Here is a 24,087-nt window from a genome sequence, read left to right as displayed (position 1 = left end):
GCTCCTCTTGGTTAAACTAGTTAGTGTCTTAACAAAATTGATGTTAGCTTCCACTATAATTCTACAATATTATTCCTTACTTCTTTTCTTGTCGCCCCCTACTTTAGTGTTGAGCAATGAATTACTTTAAAAATTGAAACTACTCACCAGGATGTACTCACCAATCAGCTGCTTTGCTTCCCCCCACCCCCCCCCCCGGTCACTTTCCGACCCGGCGCTTCTTGCCTGCTCTTCCTCCGTTGAGCACCGGGACCTCTGCAAACCTCGTCACGGTGACTGAGCCGAGCTTTCCCAGAATGCTCCTCAGTGACGCCTCGCCAACAGCGCGTGTTCGGAGTGTTTGATGGGACACTGGGAAGGGAACCTTACTCCCTATCTAAGCTGTGCTGCACTGAAATGAAATTTAATGAAAATCGCTCATTGTCACGAGTAGGCTTCAATGAAGTTACTGTGAAAAGCCCCTAGTCGCCACATTCCGGCGCCTGTTCGGGGAGGCTGGTACGGGAATTGAACCATGCTGCTGGCCTGCCTTGGTCTGCTTTAAAAGCCAGCAATTTAGCCCAGTGTGCTAAACCAGCTAAAGTGAACCACAGTTACTGAGGCAGGGTCACTGAGGCAGGGTCACTGAGGCAGGGTCACTGAGGCAGGGTCACTGAGGCAAGGTCACTGAGGCAGTGTACATGACAGAGATTTTACTTTGTCTCATTTTCTTGATGTGTACTTCACTGGCTAGGCCAGCATTAATTGCCCATCCCTAATTACCCTTCAGAAGGTGGTGGTGAGCTGCCTTCTTGCACCGCTGTAGTCATGTGCTGTAGGTAAACCCACAGTGCTGTTAGGGAGGGAGTTGCAGGATTTGACCCAGCGACAGTTGGCTGCCACTGTGCGTCGGGGGTGGAGGGAGTGAATGTTTGTGGAACGGGAGCAATCAAGCGGGGCTGCTTTGTCCTGGATGGCATTGAGCTTCCTGAGTGTTGTTGGAGCTGCGCTCATCCAGGCAAGTGGAGAGTATTCCATCACACTCCTGACTTGTGCCTTGGAGATGGTGCACAGGCTTTGGGGGGGTCAGGAGGTGAGTTACTTGTTGCAGGATTTCTAGCCCCTGACCTACTCTCGTAACCACAGTGTTAATGTAGCCAGTCCAGTTCAGTGTCTGGTCAATGGTAACCCCCAGGATTTTGATAGGGGGGGGGGGGGGCGATTCAGCGATGGTGATGCCAGTGAATGTCAGGGAGTGATGATTAGAGCCTCTCTTTATGGAGATTGCCTAGTACTTATTTGCATGAGTGTTATTTGCCACTTATTCCTCCCTGACAGCGCGGTGGGTGTACCTACACCTCCGGGACTGCAGCAGCTCAAGAACGTAGCTCACCACCACCTTCTCAAGAGCATTGGGGATGAGCATTACTAATAATAATCTTTATTGTCACAAGTAGGCTTACATTAACGCTGCAATGAAGTTACTGTGAAAAGCCCCTAGTCGCCACACTGTGGCGCCTGTTCGGGGACACAGAGGGAGAATTCAGAATGTCCAAATTACCCAACAGCACATCTTTCGGGACTTGTGGGAGGAAACCGGAGCACCCGGAGGAAACCCACGCAGACTCCGCACAGATTGTTACCCAAGCCGGGAATCGAACCTGGGACCCTGGAGCTGTGAGGCAACAATGCTAACCACTGTGCTACCAATAATGCTGGTCTAAACAATGACACCTACATCTCATAAATTAATTTGAAAATAGATCAGCCCAAGCCTGGATATTGTCCAGGTCTTGCTGCATTTGGACAGGGACTGCTTCATTATCTGAGGAGTGGCGAATGGTGCTGAACATTGTGAAGTCATCCGCAAACATCCCCACTTCTGACCTTATGATGGAAGAGAGGTCATTGATGAAGCAACTGAAGATGGTTGGGCCGAGGACACGACCCTGAGGAACTCCTGCAGTGATGTCCTGGAGCTGAGATGATTGACCTCCAACCACCACAACCATCTTCCTTTGTGCCGGGTATGACTCCAACCAGCGGAGAGTTTCCCCCTGATTCCCACTGACTCCAGTTTAGCTCGGGCTCCTTGATGCCACACTCGGTCAAATGCTGCCTCGATGTCGAGGGCAGTCACCCCCACCTCACCTCTGGTATTCAGCTCTTTTGTCCACGTTTGAACCAAGGCTGTAATGAGGTCAGGAGCTGAGTGACCCTGGCGGAAGCCAAACTGAGCGTCCATGAGCAGGTTATTGCTGAGTAAGTGCCGCTTGATAGCTCTGTTGATGACTCCTTCCATCACTTTACTGATGATGGAGAGTAGACTGAGGAAATGAAAATGAAATGAAAATCACTTATTGTCACAAATAGGCTTCAAATTAAGTTACTGTGAAAAGCCCCTAGTCACCACATTCCAGCGCCTGTTTGGGGAGGCTGGTACAGGAATTGAACCGTGCTGCTGGCCTGCCTTGGTCTGCTTTCAAAGCCAGCGATTTAGCCCTGTGCTAAACCAGGGCGGTAATTGGCAGGGTTGGATTTGTTCTGTTTCTTGTGTACAGGACACACCTGGGCGATTTTCCACATTGCCGGGTAGATGTCAGTGTTGTAGCTGTACTGGAACAGCTCGGCTAGGGTACAGTTTTTAAAAATAAATTTAGAGTACCTAATTATTTTTTTTCCCAATTAAGGGGCAATTTAGCGTGGTCAATCCACCTACCCTGCACATCTTTGGGTTGTGGGGGCGAAACGCACGCAGACACAGGAGGGAGAGGCTCAGGATAAAGTTGAGACAAATCCAAAATATTGCTTCTAAGTAAGACACTCCTGACAGCCAGTGAATCCAAGCAATAGTTCCCATAAAGCCTAAGGAAGAAGCGAATGCGAAGTCTCGCGTACAGGAGCAGTTTGAAGTTTGGTTGGCATTTTACCCAAAGCACCAAGGTTTGGTGGTGCCTGACTACTCGACTGAAACTGATGTTTGCGTTGCTAGTTCTCTGTTAGAGACTGCTTTCAGTACGAGGTGAATACTTAAAAAGATGCAGTCCATTGTCAGCCAGGCGCCGTACTTAAACCTGGTTCATGGTTCATGCTAATTTGTGTAATGTTTTGGGAATGACTCTTGCTTATCAAAGACACTAACAGATTAATATTCCTTCAGAAATAATGCTGACTGGAAAGAATGTCCCGAATATTTGCACAATGAAAATTCCTGCTACTTCAACCAAACCTACACGTCCATCTGGATTTCATACTGTGTCCAGCTGAAATCTGACTTTCAGGAACAGAACATTACCTTCGACAAGCACTGCTTCTCCATCGATAACATCGGTAACAACAAATAATTTACTACTTGTTCTTTGGGGGAGTACCGAGAGTGAGCGGGTTAGGATAATTACATCAGCAGGGTCTGGGTCCAGAACGCAAACACCTCCAGAAATGGTCGGAAGGTGCAAAATCCCCTTGTCACAGATCACTCCAATTGACAAACATTTTCCACCCCTCAATCCTTCCTCGCTCCACAAAGTTTACACATTATCCCTTTGAATCCACTGATATTCTTCACTTCATTGGCATTTAGTCCACAATGCCTTGGGTGAAAAAGTTCCCGACTTAATTCTCTCGTCCCGAGAATTTGTACCCTTCACCACATTGAATAATTTGAATTAAATTGAACACCTTCAGCGAGGTAAAGGGAATGGAATTGAGATTTATTCTCTAACTCTGAACAATTTTTCATGTTTGCCCAACACAGATTCATTTGTCAGGTTTCCAGGGACCCATTAAACTAACTGAAAGTGTCCTCTACAAGTGTACTGTGGATATGGCTCCTGTTGCTGTATCCTGTGGATATGGCCCCTGTTGCTGTGTCCTGTGGATCTCGCTCCAGTTGCTGTATCCTGTGGATATGGCCCCTGTTGCTGTGTCCTGTGGATATGGCTCCTGTTGCTGTATCCTGTGGATATGGCTCCTGTTGCTGTGTCCTGTGGATATGGCTCCTGTTGCTGTGTCCTGTGGATTTGGCCCCTGTTGCTGTGTCCTGTGGATCTCGCTCCTGTTGCTGTGTCCTGTGGATATGGCTCCTGTTGCTGTGTCCTGTGGATATGGCCCCTGTTGCTGTATCCTGTGGATATGGCTCCTGTTGCTGTGTCCTGTGGATTTGGCCCCTGTTGCTGTGTCCTGTGGATCTCGCTCCTGTTGCTGTGTCCTGTGGATATGGCTCCTGTTGCTGTGTCCTGTGGATTTGGCCCCTGTTGCTGTGTCCTGTGGATATGGCTCCTGTTGCTGTGTCCTGTGGATATGGCCCCTGTGGCTGTGTCCTGTGGATCTCGCTCCTGTGGCTGTGTCCTGTGGATATGGCTCCTGTTGCTGTGTCCTGTGGATATGGCTCCTGTTGCTGTGTCCTGTGGATATGGCCCCTGTGGCTGTGTCCTGTGGATATGGCCCCTGTGGCTGTGTCCTGTGGATCTCGCTCCTGTTGCTGTGTCCTGTGGATATGGCCCCTGTTGCTGTGTCCTGTGGATCTCTCTCCTGTTGCTGTGTCCTGTGGATATGGCTCCTGTTGCTGTGTCCTGTGGATCTCGCTCCTGTTGCTGTGTCCTGTGGATCTCGCTCCTGTTGCTGTGTCCTGTGGATATGGCTCCTGTTGCTGTGTCCTGTGGATCTCGCTCCTGTGGCTGTATCCTGTGGATATGGCTCCTGTTGCTGTGTCCTGTGGATATGGCTCCTGTTGCTGTGTCCTGTGGATTTGGCCCCTGTTGCTGTATCCTGTGGATATGGCTCCTGTGGCTGTGTCCTGTGGATCTCGCTCCAGTTGCTGTGTCCTGTGGATCTCACTCCTGTTGCTGTATCCTGTGGATATGGCTCCTGTTGCTGTGTCCTGTGGATTTGGCCCCAGTTGCTGTGTCCTGTGGATATGGCTCCTGTTGCTGTGTCCTGTGGATATGGCTCCTGTTGCTGTGCCCTGTGGATATGGCTCCTGTTGCTGTGTCCTGTGGATATGGCTCCTGTTGCTTTGTCCTGTGGATTTGGCCCCTGTTGCTGTGTCCTGTGGATCTCGCTCCTGTGGCTGTGTCCTGTGGATCTCACTCCTGTGGCTGTGTCCTGTGGATCTCGCTCCTGTTGCTGTGTCCTGTGGATCTCGCTCCTGTGGCTGTGTCCTGTGGATATGGCTCCTGTTGCTGTGTCCTGTGGATATGGCTCCTGTGGCTGTGTCCTGTGGATATGGCTCCTGTTGCTGTGTCCTGTGGATATGGCTCCTGTTGCTGTGTCCTGTGGATATGGCTCCTGTTGCTGTGTCCTGTGGATCTCGCTCCTGTGGCTGTGTCCTGTGGATATGGCTCCTGTGGCTGTGTCCTGTGGATATGGCTCCTGTTGCTGTGTCCTGTGGATCTCGCTCCTGTGGCTGTGTCCTGTGGATCTCGCTCCTGTTGCTGTGTCCTGTGGATCTCGCTCCTGTGGCTGTGTCCTGTGGATATGGCCCCTGTTGCTGTGTCCTGTGGATCTTGCTCCTGTGGCTGTGTCCTGTGGATTTGGCTCCTGTTGCTGTGTCCTGTGGATCTCGCTCCTGTTGCTGTGTCCTGTGGATATGGCTCCTGTTGCTGTGTCCTGTGGATTTGGCCCCTGTTGCTGTGTCCTGTGGATCTCGCTCCTGTGGCTGTGTCCTGTGGATATGGCTCCTGTTGCTGTGTCCTGTGGATCTCGCTCCTGTGGCTGTGTCCTGTGGATCTCGCTCCTGTTGCTGTGTCCTGTGGATCTCGCTCCTGTGGCTGTGTCCTGTGGATATGGCCCCTGTTGCTGTGTCCTGTGGATCTCGCTCCTGTGGCTGTGTCCTGTGGATTTGGCCCCTGTTGCTGTGTCCTGTGGATTTGGCCCCTGTTGCTGTGTCCTGTGGATCTCGCTCCTGTTGCTGTGTACTGTGGATATGGCTCCTGTTGCTGTGTCCTGTGGATCTCGCTCCTGTTGCTGTGTCCTGTGGATCTCGCTCCTGTTGCTGTGTCCTGTGGATTTGGCCCCTGTTGCTGTGTCCTGTGGATCTCGCTCCTGTTGCTGTGTCCTGTGGATATGGCCCCTGTTGCTGTGTACTGTGGATATGGCTCCTGTTGCTGTGTCCTGTGGATCTCGCTCCTGTTGCTGTGTACTGTGGATATGGCTCCTGTTGCTGTGTCCTGTGGATCTCGCTCCTGTGGCTGTATCCTGTGGATATGGCTCCTGTGGCTGTGTCCTGTGGATCTCGTTCCTGTTGCTGTGTCCTGTGGATTTGGCCCCTGTGGCTGTGTCCTGTGGATCTCGTTCCTGTTGCTGTGTCCTGTGGACATGGCTCCTGTTGCTGTGTCCTGTGGATTTGGCCCCTGTGGCTGTGTCCTGTGGATCTCGTTCCTGTTGCTGTGTCCTGTGGATTTGGCCCCTGTGGCTGTGTCCTGTGGATCTCGTTCCTGTTGCTGTGTCCTGTGGATATGGCTCCTGTTGCTGTGTCCTGTGGATATGGCCCCTGTTGCTGTGTCCTGTGGATATGGCTCCTGTTGCTGTGTCCTGTGGATCTCGTTCCTGTTGCTGTGTCCTGTGGATTTGGCCCCTTGTTGATGGAACAGTCCTTCAGAGAGCGAGCATGATCCAGACGGAAACTTCAGGCTTATCCTGAGGGAGTCAATCCTGGGACAGCAGCGGAGGAGCAGAACGATCAAGGGTCTGGGGTACAAATTAAAGTATTAACTCTGGGTTAAACAGAAGCTCGGTTAATTTGCTGGATGTTAGATTATCCCCGAGACTTTGGTGAGCAGTAAAGCAGGCTGGAGTTTGGGATGTGACATTTCAAACAGATCTATTAAAAGTAACAGATGCACAGCAGCTAACAGTCCAGAACTTGGCACCAATTTTACAGAACTCTTAACTTTCGATCCATCTTCAAGGACATAAATGAATAAAAGGTTCTATCCAGTATTGAACAACCTTTTCACTTGGGGCCGGGTCACATTTACATTGATTTCTCTCACCAGGGGACCACTGAGAATATTTTAGGAAGAAAAGGTTTGATATAACTTCATGAGGATGTCGGAAGAAAAGAAAGAACTTGCTGAGTAAAAATAAAGCGATGTCAAAACAATACATTGATCATTAAAACAGGGTAATTAAGAAAGATCATGTTTTGAGAGGGACAGAGTCTTGTTTGTCTGACTCACTCCCAATCTCTTGATGCTCACCCTCACCTACACAGTGTGTGAGTGAGTGTGAATGTGTGTGGAGTGAGGAGGGTGAGTGAGGATCTTGGCCGTGATTCTCCGACTCTGCGCCTGGTCGGAGAATCCCCAGGAGGAGGCGCGAATCCCGCCCCGGCGCCAGCTGCCCTATTCTCCGGCGCCGTTTTTCGGGACGGCCCCCCCGACGATTCTCGGGGCCCCGATGGGCCGAGCAGCCGTACACTTTTGCCCAGTCCCGCCAGCGTGAATTACTCACCTCACACACGGCGGGACCTGGCTGGCGAGTGTGCCGGGGCGGTCCTCGGGGGGGGTGGGGGGGATTGGACCCTGGGGGGGGGGGCGCCCCACGATGGCCTGGCCCGCGATCGGGGCCGACCGATATGCGGGCGGGCTGCTTCCATTGGGGGGGGGCCTTCTTTCCTCCGCGCCAGGCCCCAGTAGGGCTCCACCATATTGCCCAGGGGCCAGCGCGGAGAAGGGAACATCCGCGCATGCGCAGAAATACGCCGGCCAGTCCGTGCATGCGCGGAAATACGCCGGCCAGTCCATACACCGGCCAGTCCGCGCATGCGCGGAAATACGCTGGCCAGTCCATACGCCGGCCAGTCCGTGCATGCGCGGAAATACGCCGGCCAGTCCATACGCCGGCCAGTCCGTGCATGCGCGGAAATACGCCGGCCAGTCCGTGCATGCGCGGAAATGCGCCGGCCAGTCCATACGCCGGTCAGTCCGCGCATGCGCGGAAATACGCTGGCCAGTCCATACGCTGGCCAGTCCGCGCATGCGCGGAAATACGCTGGCCAGTCCATAGCCCGGCCAGTCCGCGCATGCGCGGAAATACGCTGGCCAGTCCATACGCTGGCCAGTCCGCGCATGCGCGGAAATACGCTGGCCAGTCCATAGCCCGGCCAGTCCGCGCATGCGCGGAAATACGCTGGCCAGTCCATACCCCGGCCAGTCCGCGCATGCGCGGAAATACGCCGGCCAGTTCGCGCATGTATGAGATCACGCCGGCCGTTCCGGCATCAACCTAGCCCCCGGGAAATTGAGAATACCTCACTGTTGCTGCCGGAGTGGTTGCTGCCGGTTTGTCCACCCGCGTGCGGACAGAGCCCCATTTCCAGAGAATCCCGTTCAGTCTGTGAGTGAGTCAGACCTGCACAAACAATCCCACACTCACCCACTCGCTCCCCCAACACTCACTCCCTCAACACTCACCCACTCGCTCCCTCAACACTCACTCCCCCAACACTCACTCCCCCAACACTCACTCACTCACCCACTCGCTCCCCCAACGCTCACTCCCCCAACACTCACTCCCCCAACACTCACTCACTCACCCACTCGCTCCCTCAACACTCACTCCCTCAACACTCACTCCCCCAACACTCACTCCCCCAACACTCACTCCCCCAACACTCACTCACTCACCCACTCGCTCCCTCAACACTCACTCCGCCAACACTCACTCACTCACCCACTCGCTCCCTCAACACTCACTCCCTCAACACTCACCCACTCGCTCCCCCAACACTCACTCCCTCAACACTCACCCACTCGCTCCCCCAACACTCACTCCCTCAACACTCACCCACTCGCTCCCCCAACACTCACTCCCTCAACACTCACTCCCTCAACACTCACCCACTCGCTCCCCCAACACTCACTCCCCCAACACTCACTCCCCCAACACTCACTCACCCACCCACTCACTCCCCCAACACTCACTCCCCCAACACTCACTCCCCCAACACTCACTCCCCCAACACTCACTCCCCCAACACTCACTCACTCACCCATTCACTCCCTCAACACTCACTCCCCCAACACTCACTCACTCACCCACTCACTCCCTCAACACTCACTCCCTCAACACTCACCCACTCGCTCCCCCAACACTCACTCCCTCAACACTCACCCACTCGCTCCCCCAACACTCACTCCCCCAACACTCACTCCCCCAACACTCACTCACTCACCCACTCACTCCCTCAACACTCACTCCCTCAACACTCACCCACTCGCTCCCCCAACACTCACTCCCTCAACACTCACCCACTCGCTCCCTCAACACTCACTCCCCCAACACTCACTCCCCCAACACTCACTCACTCACCCACTCACTCCCTCAACACTCACTCCCCCAACACTCACTCACTCACCCACTCACTCCCTCAACACTTACTCCCCCAACACTCACTCCCCCAACACTCACTCCCCCAACACTCACTCACTCACCCACTCACTCCCTCAACACTCACTCCCCCAACACTCACTCACTCACCCACTCACTCCCTCAACACTCACTCCCCCAACACTCACTCCCCCAACACTCACTCACTCACCCACTCGCTCCCTCAACACTCACTCCCTCAACACTCACTCCCCCAACACTCACTCACTCACCCACTCACTCCCTCAACACTCACTCCCCCAACACTCACTCACTCACCCACTCACTCCCTCAACACTCACTCCCCCAACACTCACTCCCCCAACACTCACTCACTCACCCACTCGCTCCCTCAACACTCACTCCCCCAACACTCACTCCCTCAACACTCACTCCCCCAACACTCACTCCCCCAACACTCACTCACTCACCCACTCGCTCCCTCAACACTCACTCCCCCAACACTCACTCCCCCAACACTCACTCACTCACCCACTCGCTCCCTCAACACTCACTCCCCCAACACTCACTCACTTACCCACTCGCTCCCTCAACACTCGCTCCCTCAACACTCACTCCCCCAACACTCACTCCCCCAACACTCACTCACTCACCCACTCGCTCCCTCAACACTCGCTCCCTCAACACTCACTCCCCCAACACTCACTCCCCCAACACTCACTCACTCACCCACTCGCTCCCTCAACACTCACTCCCCCAACACTCACTCCCCCAACACTCACTCCCCCAACACTCACTCACTCACCCACTCGCTCCCCCAACACTCACTCCCCCAACACTCACTCACCCACTCGCTCCCTCAACACTCACTCCCCCAACACTCACTCACTCACCCACTCGCTCCCTCAACACTCACTCCCCCAACACTCACTCCCCCAACACTCACTCACTCACCCACTCACTCCCCCAACACTCACTCCCCCAACACTCACTCACTCACCCACTCGCTCCCTCAACACTCACTCCCTCAACACTCACTCCCTCAACACTCACTCCCCCAACACTCACCCCCCCAACACTCACTCCCTCAACACTCACTCCCTCAACACTCACTCCCTCAACACTCACTCCCTCAACACTCACTCCCCCAACACTCACTCCCCCAACACTCACTCCCCCAACACTCACTCACTCACCCACTCGCTCCCTCAACACTCACTCCCCCAACACTCACTCACTCACCCACTCGCTCCCTCAACACTCACTCCCCCAACACTCACTCCCTCAACACTCACTCACTCACCCACTCGCTCCCCCAACACTCACTCCCCCAACACTCACTCCCCCAACACTCACTCACTCACCCACTCGCTCCCTCAACACTCACTCCCCCAACACTCACTCCCTCAACACTCACTCACTCACCCACTCGCTCCCCCAACACTCACTCCCCCAACACTCACTCCCTCAACACTCACTCCCCCAACACTCACTCACTCACCCACTCGCTCCCTCAACACTCACTCCCCCAACACTCACTCACTCACCCACTCGCTCCCTCAACACTCACTCCCCCAACACTCACTCCCCCAACACTCACTCCCCCAACACTCACTCACCCACTCACTCCCTCAACACTCACTCACTCACCCACTCGCTCCCTCAACACTCACTCCCCCAACACTCACTCCCTCAACACTCACTCACTCACCCACTCGCTCCCCCAACACTCACTCCCCCAACACTCACTCCCCCAACACTCACTCCCCCAACACTCACTCACTCACCCACTCGCTCCCTCAACACTCACTCCCCCAAAACTCACTCCCCCAACACTCACTCACTAACACTCACTCACTCTCTCAACACTATCTCTCTCCCCAACACTCACTCCCTCCCTCCCCCAGCACCCACTCACTCTCTCCCCACACTCATTCACTCACTCCCCCAACACTCACTCACTCAACACTCACTCCCTCCCTCAACACTCACTCCCCCAACTCACACTCCCTCCCTCAACACTCACTCCCCCAACACTCACTCACTCACCCACTCGCTCCCTCAACACTCACTCACTCACCCACTCACTCCCTCAACACTCGCTCCCCCAACACTCACTCCCCCAACACTCACTCCCCCAACACTCACTCACTCACCCACTCGCTCCCCCAACACTCACTCCCCCAACACTCACTCCCCCAACTCACACTCCCTCCCTCAACACTCACTCCCCCAACACTCACTCACTCACCCACTCGCTCCCCCAACACTCACTCCCTCAACACTCACTCCCCCAACACTCACTCCCCCAACACTCACTCACTCACCCACTCGCTCCCCCAACACTCACTCCCTCAACACTCACTCCCCCAACACTCACTCCCCCAACACTCACTCCCCCAACTCACACTCACTCCCTCAACACTCACTCCCCCAACACTCACTCCCCCAACACTCACTCCCCCAACACTCACTCCCCCAACTCACACTCCCTCCCTCAACACTCACTCCCCCAACACTCACTCACTCACCCACTCACTCCCTCAACACTCACTCCCCCAACACTCACTCCCCCAACACTCACTCAACACTCACTCACTCACCCACTCACTCCCTCAACACTCACTCCCCCAACACTCACTCACTCACCCACTCGCTCCCTCAACACTCACTCCCCCAACACTCACTCCCCCAACACTCACTCCCCCAACACTCACTCCCCCAACACTCACTCACTCACCCACTCGCTCCCCCAACACTCACTCCCCCAACACTCACTCCCCCAACACTCACTCACTCACCCACTCACTCCCCCAACACTCACTCACTCACCCACTCACTCCCCCAACACTCACTCACTCACCCACTCACTCCCTCCCTCCCCCAGCACCCACTCACTCTCTCCCCACACTCATTCACTCACTCCCCCAACACTCACTCACTCAACACTCACTCCCTCCCTCAACACTCACTCCCCCAACTCACACTCCCTCCCTCAACACTCACTCCCCCAACACTCACTCACTCACCCACTCACTCCCTCAACACTCACTCCCCCAACACTCACTCACTCAACACTCACTCACTCTCTCAACACTATCTCTCTCCCCAACACTCACTCCCTCCCTCCCCCAACACCCACTCCCTCTCTCCCCCACACTCATTCACTCACTCCCCCAACACTCACTCACTCAACACTCACTCCCTCCCTCAACACTCACTCACTCAACCCTCACTCACTCCCTCAACACTCACTCTCTCAACACTCACACCCCCAACACTCACTCTCTCAACACTCACTCCCCCAACACTCACTCACTCCCTCCCTCAACACTCACTCACTCAACACTCACTCCCTCCCTCAACACTCACTCACTCCCTCCCCCAACACTCACTCACTCAACACTCACTCCCCCAACACTCACTCACTCCCTCAACACTCACTCACTCAACACTCACTCCCTCCCTCAACACTCACTCACTCCCTCCCTCAACACTCACTCACTCAACACTCACTCCCCCACACTCACTCACTCACTCTCTCAACCCTCACTCTCTCCCTGAACACTCACTCACTCAAGACTCACTCCCCCAACACTCACTCACTCGACACTCACTCACTCCCTCCCTCAACACTCACTCACTCAACACTCACTCCCCCAACACTCACTCACTCCCCCAACACTCACTCAACACTCACTCCCCCAACACTCACTCCCCCAACACTCACTCCCCCAACACTCACTCCCCCAACACTCACTCCCCCAACACTCACTCCCCCAACACTCACCCACTCCCTCCCTCAACACTCACTCACTCCCCCAACACTCACTCCCCCAACACTCACTCACTCTCTCAACACTCCCTCTCTCCCAACACCCACTCCCTCTCTCCCCCACACCCATTCACTCGCTCCCTCAACACTCCCTCTCTCCCCAACACTCACTCACTCTCCCAACACTCACTCCCCCAACACTCACTCCCTCCCTCCCCCAACACCCACTCCCTCTCTCCCCCACACTCATTCACTCTCTCCCTCAACACTCTCTCTCTCCCCAACACTCACTCCCTCTCTCCCCCACACTCACTCTCTCCCTCCCCCAACACTCACTCACTCAACACTCACTCCCCCAACACTCACTCACTCTCTCTCAACCCTCACTCTCTCCCTCAACACTCACTCACTCTCTCAACCCTCACTCTCTCCCTCAACACTCACTCCCCCAACACTCACTCACTCACTCTCTCAACCCTCACTCTCTCCCTCAACACTCACTCACTCTCTCAACACTCACTCCCTCCCTCCCCCAACACCCACTCCCTCTCTCCCCCACACTCATTCACTCACTCTCTCAACACTCACTCACTCAATCCTCACTCCCTCCCTCAACACTCACTCACTCAACACTCACTCTCTCAACCCTCACTCCCCCAACACTCACTCTCTCAACCCTCACTCTCTCCCTCAACACTCACTCACTCTCTCAACCCTCACTCTCTCCCTCAACACTCACTCACTCTCTCAACACTCCCTCTCTCCCCAACACTCACTCCCTCCCTCCCCCAACACCCACTCCCTCTCTCCCCCACACTCATTCACTTACTCCCTCAACATTCCCTCACTCCCCAACACTCACTCCCTCCCTCCCCCAACACCCACTCCCTCTCTCCCCCACACTCATTCACTCACTCCCTCAACACTCCCTCTCTCCCCAACACTCACTCCCTCCCTCCCCCAGCACCCACTCCCTCTCTCCCCCACACTCATTCACTCACTCCCTCAACACTCCCTCTCTCCCCAACACTCACTCCCTCCCTCCCCCAACACCCACTCCCTCTCTCCCCCACACTCATTCACTCACTCCCTCAACACTCCCTCTCTCCCCCAAAACCCACTCCCTCTCTCCCCCACATTCTCATTACCCCACTCTCTCTCCCTCGTGCAGTCTCACTCTGTATCTCACTCCCGCACTTGTTCACTCACTCTCATCTTCTCCAATACTCACTCATGCTCACTCTCTCTTACACTCGCTCTCTCTCACTTACTCTTCTCCACTCACTCTCTCACTCCCACACTCGCTCACTCTCTTACACTCTCTCTCTCACTCTCTCTCCTGTACTCACTCTCTCTCTATCAGCAGCTAATGTAGGAAAGCTCAGGCCTGTGATTGCAGGGGCGGTTTCTTTCACAATCTTCTCCAGTTGCCCCCATTTTGAAAACCGATTGGGGGGCCTGGCAGTCCACATCCGGCCCCCAGGCCGCATATTGGCTCAGCCTGGTGTTCACCTGGTGTTCACCTGGTGTTCACCTTCACAAATTCAACTGAGAACATTCAATCTGAACTAACATCTGGGCTGTGACCCGTGTACCAGGTGTGTGTAGGCGCCAGTTACGGCTGCCTGGAGGTACATGTCTGTAATTTAGTTACGACCAGCTGGCAGCACACTGCCTCTGTGGGGTTTACCTCTCGTCCCCTTTGAAGCTTATCAGAGACGCGGGGAAACACAAAGTGTCTTCCAGAATTCAACCGACTTTAATGAATGAATGCATTGGCTCTCTGAAATCCACCTTGTTTATTTATATACGTAAGCACATTCCTCTGCACCACCGGACTAGCACCAGGTCCATACTGAGTGGCTTCCACTATTAAGCCAAGAATTTGCATCTGAATGATGCCTTTGCAGTGTCAATTTCCATATCAAACCCATGATGATGAAAGAGTTGAATGATATCCAAACATAATGTAACTAAGGTTGCAGATAAGCAATACACTTAGATAAGGAAGTTTATGAATATCGCCTAGTCTGCTCTCTGATTCCCTGAACCACACACTCAGCTTCACATTTTGATGTTTTAGTACCGCCACGCTCCAGCCTATCAGAGAACATAGAACATAGAAAATACAGCACAGAACAGGCCCTTCGGCCCACGATGTTGTGCCGAACCTGTGTCCTAGATTAATCATAGATTATCATTGAATTTACAGTGCAGAAGGAGGCCATTCGGCCCTTTGAGTCTGCACCGGCTCCTGGAAAGAGCACCCTACCCAAACTCAACACCTCCACCCAACACCAAGGGCAATTTTGGACATTAAGGGCAATTTATCATTGGCCAATTCACCTACCCTGCACATCTTTGGACTGCGGGAGGAAACCGGAGCACCCGGAGGAAACCCACGCAGACACGGGGAGGACGTGCAGACTCCGCACAGACAGTGACCCAAGCCGGAATCGAACCTGGGACCCTGGAGCTGTGAAGCATTGTGCTATCCACAATGCTACCGTGCTGCCCTTAAGAACAAATAAATCTACACTATATCATTTTACCGTAATCCATGTACCTATCCAATAGCTGCTTGAAGGTCCCTAATGTTTCCGACTCAACTACTTCCACAGGCAGTGCATTCCATGTCCCCTCCCCCCAATCCTCCCAACACCCCCCCCCCCCCCCCCCAACTAATGTTCGATGTTATCCAATTCTCGAAAGTGCAAAATGTACAACGCCCATGACTAACTGAGATGCTGTCGCAGCAATCTGACGTAGACAGGGCTGGATGGACTCCTTCTGTACAGTATCCATTCGATGATTCAAGACCCTGTGTGAATTGAACATAGAACTTTACAGCGCAGTACAGGCCCTTCGGCCCTCGATGTTGCGCCGACCTGTGAATACTGACTATATTCTCCAGACTGAGATGAGAACAGTTTCTGGGTTGAAGGTGATCTGGGATTCTGACACAGCTATGAGAGGAATGTTATACATTGTAATGGTAATGTATACCCAGAAACTGTTCTTATCAGTCTGGAGAATATAGTCAGTGTGGCAGCTAGATGGTTAGCTAGCAGATTCTCTATTTCGGAAACTCAACAAATAATTGAACTATTGTCCCGATAAAAGCCTTGAGCAACTTAATACTTTGCAAAGCTACTTTTCAAATAGAATCATCGAGCCGTTCTAGCACCGGCGGAGGCCATTTGGCCCATGGAGTTGATGCTAGCTCTCGGTGAAGTATCACGGCCAGTCTCGTTAATTCCCTTCTTTCATCCTTGCAACCCCGCAAGTTTGTTTCCCTCAAATGTCCATCCAGTTTCCTTCTGAACTGATTCACCGTGACTGCTTCCTCCCCCCTCGTGAGCAGTGAGCTCCGGTCCGTTACCACTCGCTGCGTAAACAGGTTCTTCCTCAAACCCTGCCTGCGTTCCCGGTGTCAAAATCTTCAATCTGTGTCCTCCTCGCGTCCTCGTACCGTCAGCCAATGGGAACGGCCTTTCCTGCTCCACCGAAACTGAAACCTGTCATAATCGTGTCCACCTCGATCAAATCGCTCACTGGACACTGCTGCCTCACTGTGTCACTGGACACTGCTGCCTCACTGTGTCACTGGACACTGCTGCCTCACTGTGTCACTGGACACTGCTGTCTCACTGTGTCACTGGACACTGCTGCCTCACTGTGTCACTGGACACTGCTGCCTCACTGTATCACTGGACACTGCTGCCTCACTGTGTCACTGGACACTGCTGCCTCACTGTGTCACTGGGCATGGCTGTCTCACTGTGTCACTGGACACTGCTGCCTCACTGTGTCACTGGACACGGCTGCCTCACTGTGTCACTGGGCACGGCTGTCTCACTGTGTCACTGGACACTGCTGCCTCACTGTGTCACTGGACACGGCTGTCTCACTGTGTCACTGGACACTGCTGACCTCACTGTGTCACTGGACACTGCTGCCTCACTGTATCACTGGACACTGCTGCCTCACTGTGTCACTGGACACGGCTGTCTCACTGTGTCACTGGACACTGCTGCCTCACTGTGTCACTGGGCACTGCTGTCTCACTGTGTCACTGGACACTGCTGCCTCACTGTGTCACTGGGCACTGCTGTCTCACTGTGTCACTGGACACTGCTGCCTCACTGTGTCACTGGACACTGCTGGTCTCACTCTATCACTGGACACTGCTGCTTCACTGTGCCACTGGACACTGCTGCCTCACTGTGTCACTGGACACTGCTGCCTCACTGTGTCACTGGACACGGCTGTCTCACTGTGTCACTGGACACGGCTGTCTCACTGTGTCACTGGACACGGCTGTCTCACTGTGCCACTGGGCACTGCTGTCTCACTGTGTCACTGGACACTGCTGCCTCACTGTGTCACTGGACACTGCTGGTCTCACTGTGTCACTGGACACTGCTGCCTCACTGTGTCACTGGACACTGCTGCCTCACTGTATCACTGGACACTGCTGCCTCACTGTGTCACTGGACACTGCTGCCTCACTGTGTCACTGGATACTGCTGCCTCACTGTGTCACTGGACACTGCTGCCTCACTGTGTCACTGGACACTGCTGACCTCACTGTGTCACTGGACACTGCTGCCTCACTGTGTCACTGGACACTGCTGCCACACTGTGTCACTGGACACTGCTGCCTCACTGTGTCACTGGACACTGCTGCCTCACTGTGTCACTGGGCACTGCTGTCTCACTGTGTCACTGGACACTGCTGCCTCACTGTGTCACTGGACACTGCTGCCTCACTGTGTCACTGGACACTGCTGCCTCACTGTGTCACTGGACACTGCTGTCTCACTGTATCACTGGACACTGCTGCCTCACTGTGTCACTGGACACTGCTGCCTCAGTGTGTCCCTGGACACTGCTGTCTCACTGTGTCACTGGACACTGCTGCCTCACTGTGTCACTGGGCACTGCTGTCTCACTGTGTCACTGGACACTGCTGTCTCACTGTGTCACTGGACACTGCTGCCTCACTGTGTCACTGGACACTGCTGTCTCACTGTGTCACTGGACACTGCTGCCTCACTGTGTCACTGGACACTGCTGCCTCACTGTGTCACTGGACACTGCTGACCTCACTGTGTCACTGGACACTGCTGCCTCACTGTATCACTGGACACTGCTGCCTCACTGTGCCACTGGACACTGCTGCCTCACTGTGCCACTGGACACTGCTGGACACACTGTGTCACTGGACACTGCTGCCTCACTGTGCCACTGGACACTGCTGGGCACACTGTGTCACTGGACACTGCTGCCTCACTGTGTCACTGGACACTGCTGACCTCACTCTATCACTGGACACTGCTGCCTCACTGTGTCACTGGACACTGCTGCCTCACTGTGTCACTGGACACTGCTGCCTCACTGTGTCACTGGACACTGCTGACCTCACTGTGTCACTGGACACTGCTGCCTCACTGTGTCACTGGACACTGCTGCCTCACTGTGTCACTGGACACTGCTGCCTCACTGTGTCACTGGACACTGCTGCCTCACTGTATCACTGGGCACTGCTGTCTCACTGTGTCACTGGACACTGCTGCCTCACTGTGTCACTGGACACTGCTGGTCTCACTCTGTCACTGGACACTGCTGCCTCACTGTGCCACTGGACACTGCTGCCTCACTGTGTCACTGGACACTGCTGTCTCACTGTGTCACTGGACACTGCTGCCTCACTGTGTCACTGGACACTGCTGCCTCACTGTGTCACTGGACACTGCTGCCTCACTGTATCACTGGACACTGCTGCCTCACTGTGTCACTGGACACGGCTGTCTCACTGTATCACTGGACACTGCTGCCTCACTGTGTCTCTGGACACTGCTGCCTCACTGTATCACTGGACACGGCTGTCTCACTGTGTCACTGGACACTGCTGCCTCACTGTGTCACTGGACACTGCTGCCTCACTGTGTCACTGGACACTGCTGCCTCACTGTGTCTCTGGACACTGCTGCCTCACTGTGTCACTGGACACTGCTGCCTCACTGTGTCACTGGACACTGCTGCCTCACTGTGTCACTGGACACAGCTGTCTCACTGTGTCACTGGACACTGCTGCCTCACTGTGTCACTGGACACTGCTGCCTCACTGTGTCACTGGACACTGCTGCCTCACTGTGTCACTGGACACTGCTGCCTCACTGTATCACTGGACACTGCTGCCTCACTGTGTCACTGGACACTGCTGCCTCACTGTGTCACTGGACACTGCTGCCTCAGTGTGCCTCTGGACACTGCTGCCTCACTGTGTCACTGGACACTGCTGTCTCACTGTATCACTGGACACTGCTGCCTCAGTGTGTCTCTGGACACTGCTGCCTCACTGTGTCACTGAACACTGCTGGTCTCACTGTGTCACTGGACACTGCTGCCTCACTGTGTCACTGGACACTGCTGACTCACTGTGTCACTGGACACTGCTGCCTCACTGTGTCACTGGACACTGCTGCCTCACTGTGTCACTGGACACTGCTGCCTCACTATGTCACTGGACACTGCTGACCTCACTGTGTCACTGGACACTGCTGCCTCACTGTATCACTGGACACTGCTGCCTCACTGTATCACTGGACACTGCTGCCTCACTGTGCCACTGGACACTGCTGGTCACACTGTGTCACTGGACACTGCTGCCTCACTGTGTCACTGGACACTGCTGACCTCACTCTATCACTGGACACTGCTGCCTCACTGTGCCACTGGACACTGCTGCCTCACTGTGTCACTGGACACTGCTGCCTCACTGTGTCACTGGACACTGCTGCCTCGCTGTGCCACTGGACACTGCTGCCTCACTGTGTCACTGGACACTGCTGCCTCACTGTGTCACTGGACACTGCTGCCTCACTGTGTCACTGGACACTGCTGACCTCACTCTATCACTGGACACTGCTGTCTCACTGTGCCACTGGACACTGCTGGACACACTGTGTCACTGGACACTGCTGCCTCACTGTGCCACTGGACACTGCTGGACACACTGTGTCACTGGACACTGCTGACCTCACTCTATCACTGGACACTGCTGTCTCACTGTGCCACTGGACACTGCTGGACACACTGTGTCACTGGACACTGCTGCCTCACTGTGTCACTGGACACTGCTGACCTCACTCTATCACTGGACACTGCTGCCTCACTGTGCCACTGGACACTGCTGCCTCACTGTGTCACTGGACACTGCTGCCTCACTGTGTCACTGGACACTGCTGGACACACTGTGTCACTGGACACTGCTTGACACACTGTATCACTGGAAGCGGCTGGACTATCATAAACCAAATCCTTTCTTAAATGTTTTTCTCTTTGCTCCTCACAGTGAAACCTGATCCTCCAATCGCATTGAATTGGACGCTGCTGAATATTAGCCAGTCCGGTCGGCTGGCTGACATCCAGGTGTTATGGGAGGCACCGCCCTCTGCTGATATCAAGAATGGATGGATATCTCTCAAGTACGAGATCCAATACAAAGCCAGCGAGAGTAGCCACTGGGACTCGGTATGTCAAACCAGTTCAGAAATTGTGTTTTGTCTTTGAAGCCCAACGGAATGCCTCTTCCTTTGTAAAGCTGAGTGAGTTGTGTGATTAGCATACAAGAAGAACAATTGCTCCAGAACAGTTAATGAATTTGTGGTGAAAATTATGCCGCATTTCTGTTGTTGGGGATTTTGTTTGTCCACAATGCTGAAAACTCCCAGCTATAATTGACAGAGATCTTTACAATTGGACGTGCGGAGTCTGCACACTCTCCCCGTGTCTGCGTGGGTTTCCTCCGGGTGCTCCGTTTTCCTCCCACAAGTCCCGAAAGACGTGCTGTTAGGTGAATTGGACATTCAGAATTCCCCCTCTGTGTACCCGAACAGGCGCCGGAGTGTGGCGACTCGGGGATTCTCACAGTAACTTCATTGCAGTGTAAATGTAAGCCTACTTGTGACAATAATAAAGATTGTTATTATTTAATTGGCTGTATTTAATCCTGAGAGTCCAGGCTTCATACACATCTCAGATTGACAGGGTGAGCAACTCGCCTCGTTGCTGGCTGGAAGTATTAGCTTGGATTATTTGCGAGTTTTATCCTTACAAAGACCGATGAGCAGGACTTCAAACTCTGGCAATCAGTTCAGAATCTATGCAGACACTTCATCACTGAGGGAATGCTATCTTTAGGATGGAAGGTTAGGTGGAGAAGGCAACCTCCTTGTTCCAGTGAATATAAAATATCCTTTGACACAATTTCAAGTGAATCAGGGGAATTCTCCAGGTTCTTTCCCAACATAGAAACTAGGAGCAGCAGAGGCCATTCGGCCCTTCGAGCCTGCACCACCATTCAATATGATCATGGCCGATCATGCAAATTCAGTCTCCCACTCCTTCTTTCTCTCCGTTTCCCCTTGATCCCTTTAGCCGCAAGGGCCACGTCCAGCTGCCTCTTGAGTAGATCCAGCGAACCGGCCCCGACAGCTTTCTGTGGGAGAGAATTCCACAAGTCCACAACTCTCGGAGAGAAGACGTTCTTCATCATCTCCGTCCTGAATAGGTTACCCCTTATTCTTAGGCTGTGACCCACCCCTAGTTCTGGGCGTCCTCAACATCGGGAACGTTCTTCTGTCATGAGAATGTCGCTTTAAGAAATGTTTGGCTGCTCATATTACTGCAGTGATGTCAGAAAGTGGGTGGAGCTGGGCTGCCTGTCAGCTTTTTACTTTCGTTTCAGGCTGTTTGCTGCAGGGTGTGTTTTAGTTTCGTTTTCAGAGCTGGATAGCTGCAGTCACAGCCAGAAGGTCTATTAGAGTCTCTCTCTGTAATCTAAAGACTATAAATCGATCCTGGTGATTTAAAACTAAGAACAGTAGTGACTTTAACCTAATGTGCTTCTGTTAAAAGGTGTTTCTTCTGTCTTCTGGATGTTGTTTGGGAAGTTATTAAGCATTACTTAGTGTTGTATTCTTTGGGGGGTTGTATTTGAATGAATGGTTGCTAAGATGTTCACTGTATGTTTTAAAAAGGTTAACTTGAGTTCATGGAATAAACATTGTTTTGCTTTAAAAAATACTTTTCCATTTCTGCTGTCCCACACCTGTAGAGTGGGCCGTGTGCTCCCCAAACCACAATCTAGTAAAAGTTGTGGGTCAGGTGAACTCCATGATACACTTTGGGGTTCTCTGAACCCTGGCCCACAACACCGTCCAGTCCCATCAGGATTTTATATGTTTCTATGAGATCCCCTCTCATTCTTCCAAACTCCAGTGAGTACAAGCCCAGTCCATCCAGTCTTTCTTCATATGCCAGTCCTGCCATCCCGAGAATTAGTCTGGTGAACCTTTGCTGGACACCCTCAATAGCAAGAATGTCCTTCCTCAAACTAGGAGACCAAAACTGACACAATACTCAAGGTGTGGCCTCACCTCATAGCCGCTAATGATTGTCAGCGCAGTTAATTCATCAGCCTTATTACAAATGCTCCTCGCATTGAGACGCTGAGCCTTCAGGCTTATTTTTTTGACATTTATTGTCTTTTTAGAATTATGACGTTATGGGGTCCTTTTTGATTTTTGTCTGTAGTTTCTCTGCCTTCCACTTTTCCCTTTACTACATTTTGTTCCTGTCCCCACCTTTCTTCACTCTGACTGCCTGCATCGGTTCCCATCACCGTACCATATTAGTTTAAACCCTCCCCAACAATACTTTGTTTTTAAATTTAGAGTACCCAATTTTGTTTTTCCAATTAAGGGGCAATTTAGCACGGCCAATCCACCTACCCTGCACATTTTTGGGTTGTGGGGGTGAAACCCACGCAAATACGGGGAGAATGTGCAAACTCCACACGGACAGTGACCCAGAGCCGGGATCGAACCTGGGACCTCGGTGCTGTGAGGAAGCAGGGCTAACCCACTGCGCCACCGTGCTGCCCCTCCTCAACAATACGAGTAAACACCCCCCTAGGATATTGGTTCCAGTCCTGCCCAGGTGCAGACCGTCCGGTTTGTCCTGGTCTCACCTGCCCAAGAACCGGTTCCAATGTCCCAGGAATTTAAACCTCTCCCACTTGCACCATCCCTCAAGCCACATATTCATCTTATCTATGCTGACATACCTACTCTGACTAGTGTTAGCAATCCTGAGATTACTACTATTGAGGTCCTACTTTTTAGTTCAGCTCCTAATTCCCTGAATTCAGCTTGTAGGACCTCATCCCGTTTTCTACCTATATCGTTGGTGCCTATATGCACCACGACAGCTGGCTGTTCACCCTCCCCCTCCAGAATGTCCTGCAGCCGCTCCGAGACATCCTTGACCCGTGCACCAGGGAGGCAACATACCTTCCTGGAGTCTTGATTGCGTCCGCAGAACCGCCTGCCTATTCCCCTTACGATTGAGTCCCCGGTCACTATAGCCCTGCCATTCTTCTTCCTGCCCTCCAGTGCAGCAGAGACAGCAACGGTGCCATGAACCTGGCTGCTGCTGCCTTCCCCTGGTGAGCCATCTCCCTCAACAGTATCCAAAACGGTATGTCTGTTTTGGAGGGAGATGACCGCAGGGGACACCTGCACTGCCTTCCTACTCTTCCCTCTGTCTGGTGGTCACCTATTCATCAAACAACTGGGATCAGTTAGTTGATTGCTGTTTGTGGGGTCTTTGTGTTGAATTATTGTGTGTTCACCAGCAGAATGCCTGGAGAGGGGGTGGCAACGCGGTATTGTCACTGCGCAACTAATCCAGACACCTGGGGACCCGATTCCAATCCCACCTCGACAGGTGGTGAAATTTGAATTCAATAAAAATCTGGAATTCAAAGCCTAATAATGACCATGAAACCATTGGCAGTTATCGTAAAAACCTACGTGGCTCACTAACGTCCTTTAGGGAAGGATATCTGCTGTCCTTACCCGGTCTGGCCTACACATGACTCCAGACCCACAGCAATGTGGTTCACACTTAACGGCCCCCTGAAATATCCGAGA

The 24,087-nt window shown here is 53.2% G+C and overlaps 1 protein-coding gene across 3 annotated transcripts in view; it reads left to right on the top strand.

Moving 5' to 3' along the window:
* Nucleotides 1–24,087, top strand: part of LOC140429063 (growth hormone receptor-like) — a 470,486-nt gene that overhangs the window by 395,745 nt on the left and 50,654 nt on the right. For all 3 annotated transcript variants that reach the window (XM_072515603.1, XM_072515601.1, XM_072515602.1), the window contains exons 8-9: nt 3,140–3,309; nt 20,445–20,623. In XM_072515603.1, the coding sequence (XP_072371704.1) occupies nt 3,140–3,309; nt 20,445–20,623 (349 nt within the window). The remainder of the gene's footprint in view (nt 1–3,139; nt 3,310–20,444; nt 20,624–24,087) is intronic.

The sequence above is a fragment of the Scyliorhinus torazame genome, chromosome 9, assembly GCF_047496885.1.
Source record: "Scyliorhinus torazame isolate Kashiwa2021f chromosome 9, sScyTor2.1, whole genome shotgun sequence".
Taxonomy (NCBI): Eukaryota; Metazoa; Chordata; class Chondrichthyes; order Carcharhiniformes; family Scyliorhinidae; genus Scyliorhinus; species Scyliorhinus torazame.
This window is presented reverse-complemented; position numbering and strand designations above follow the sequence as displayed.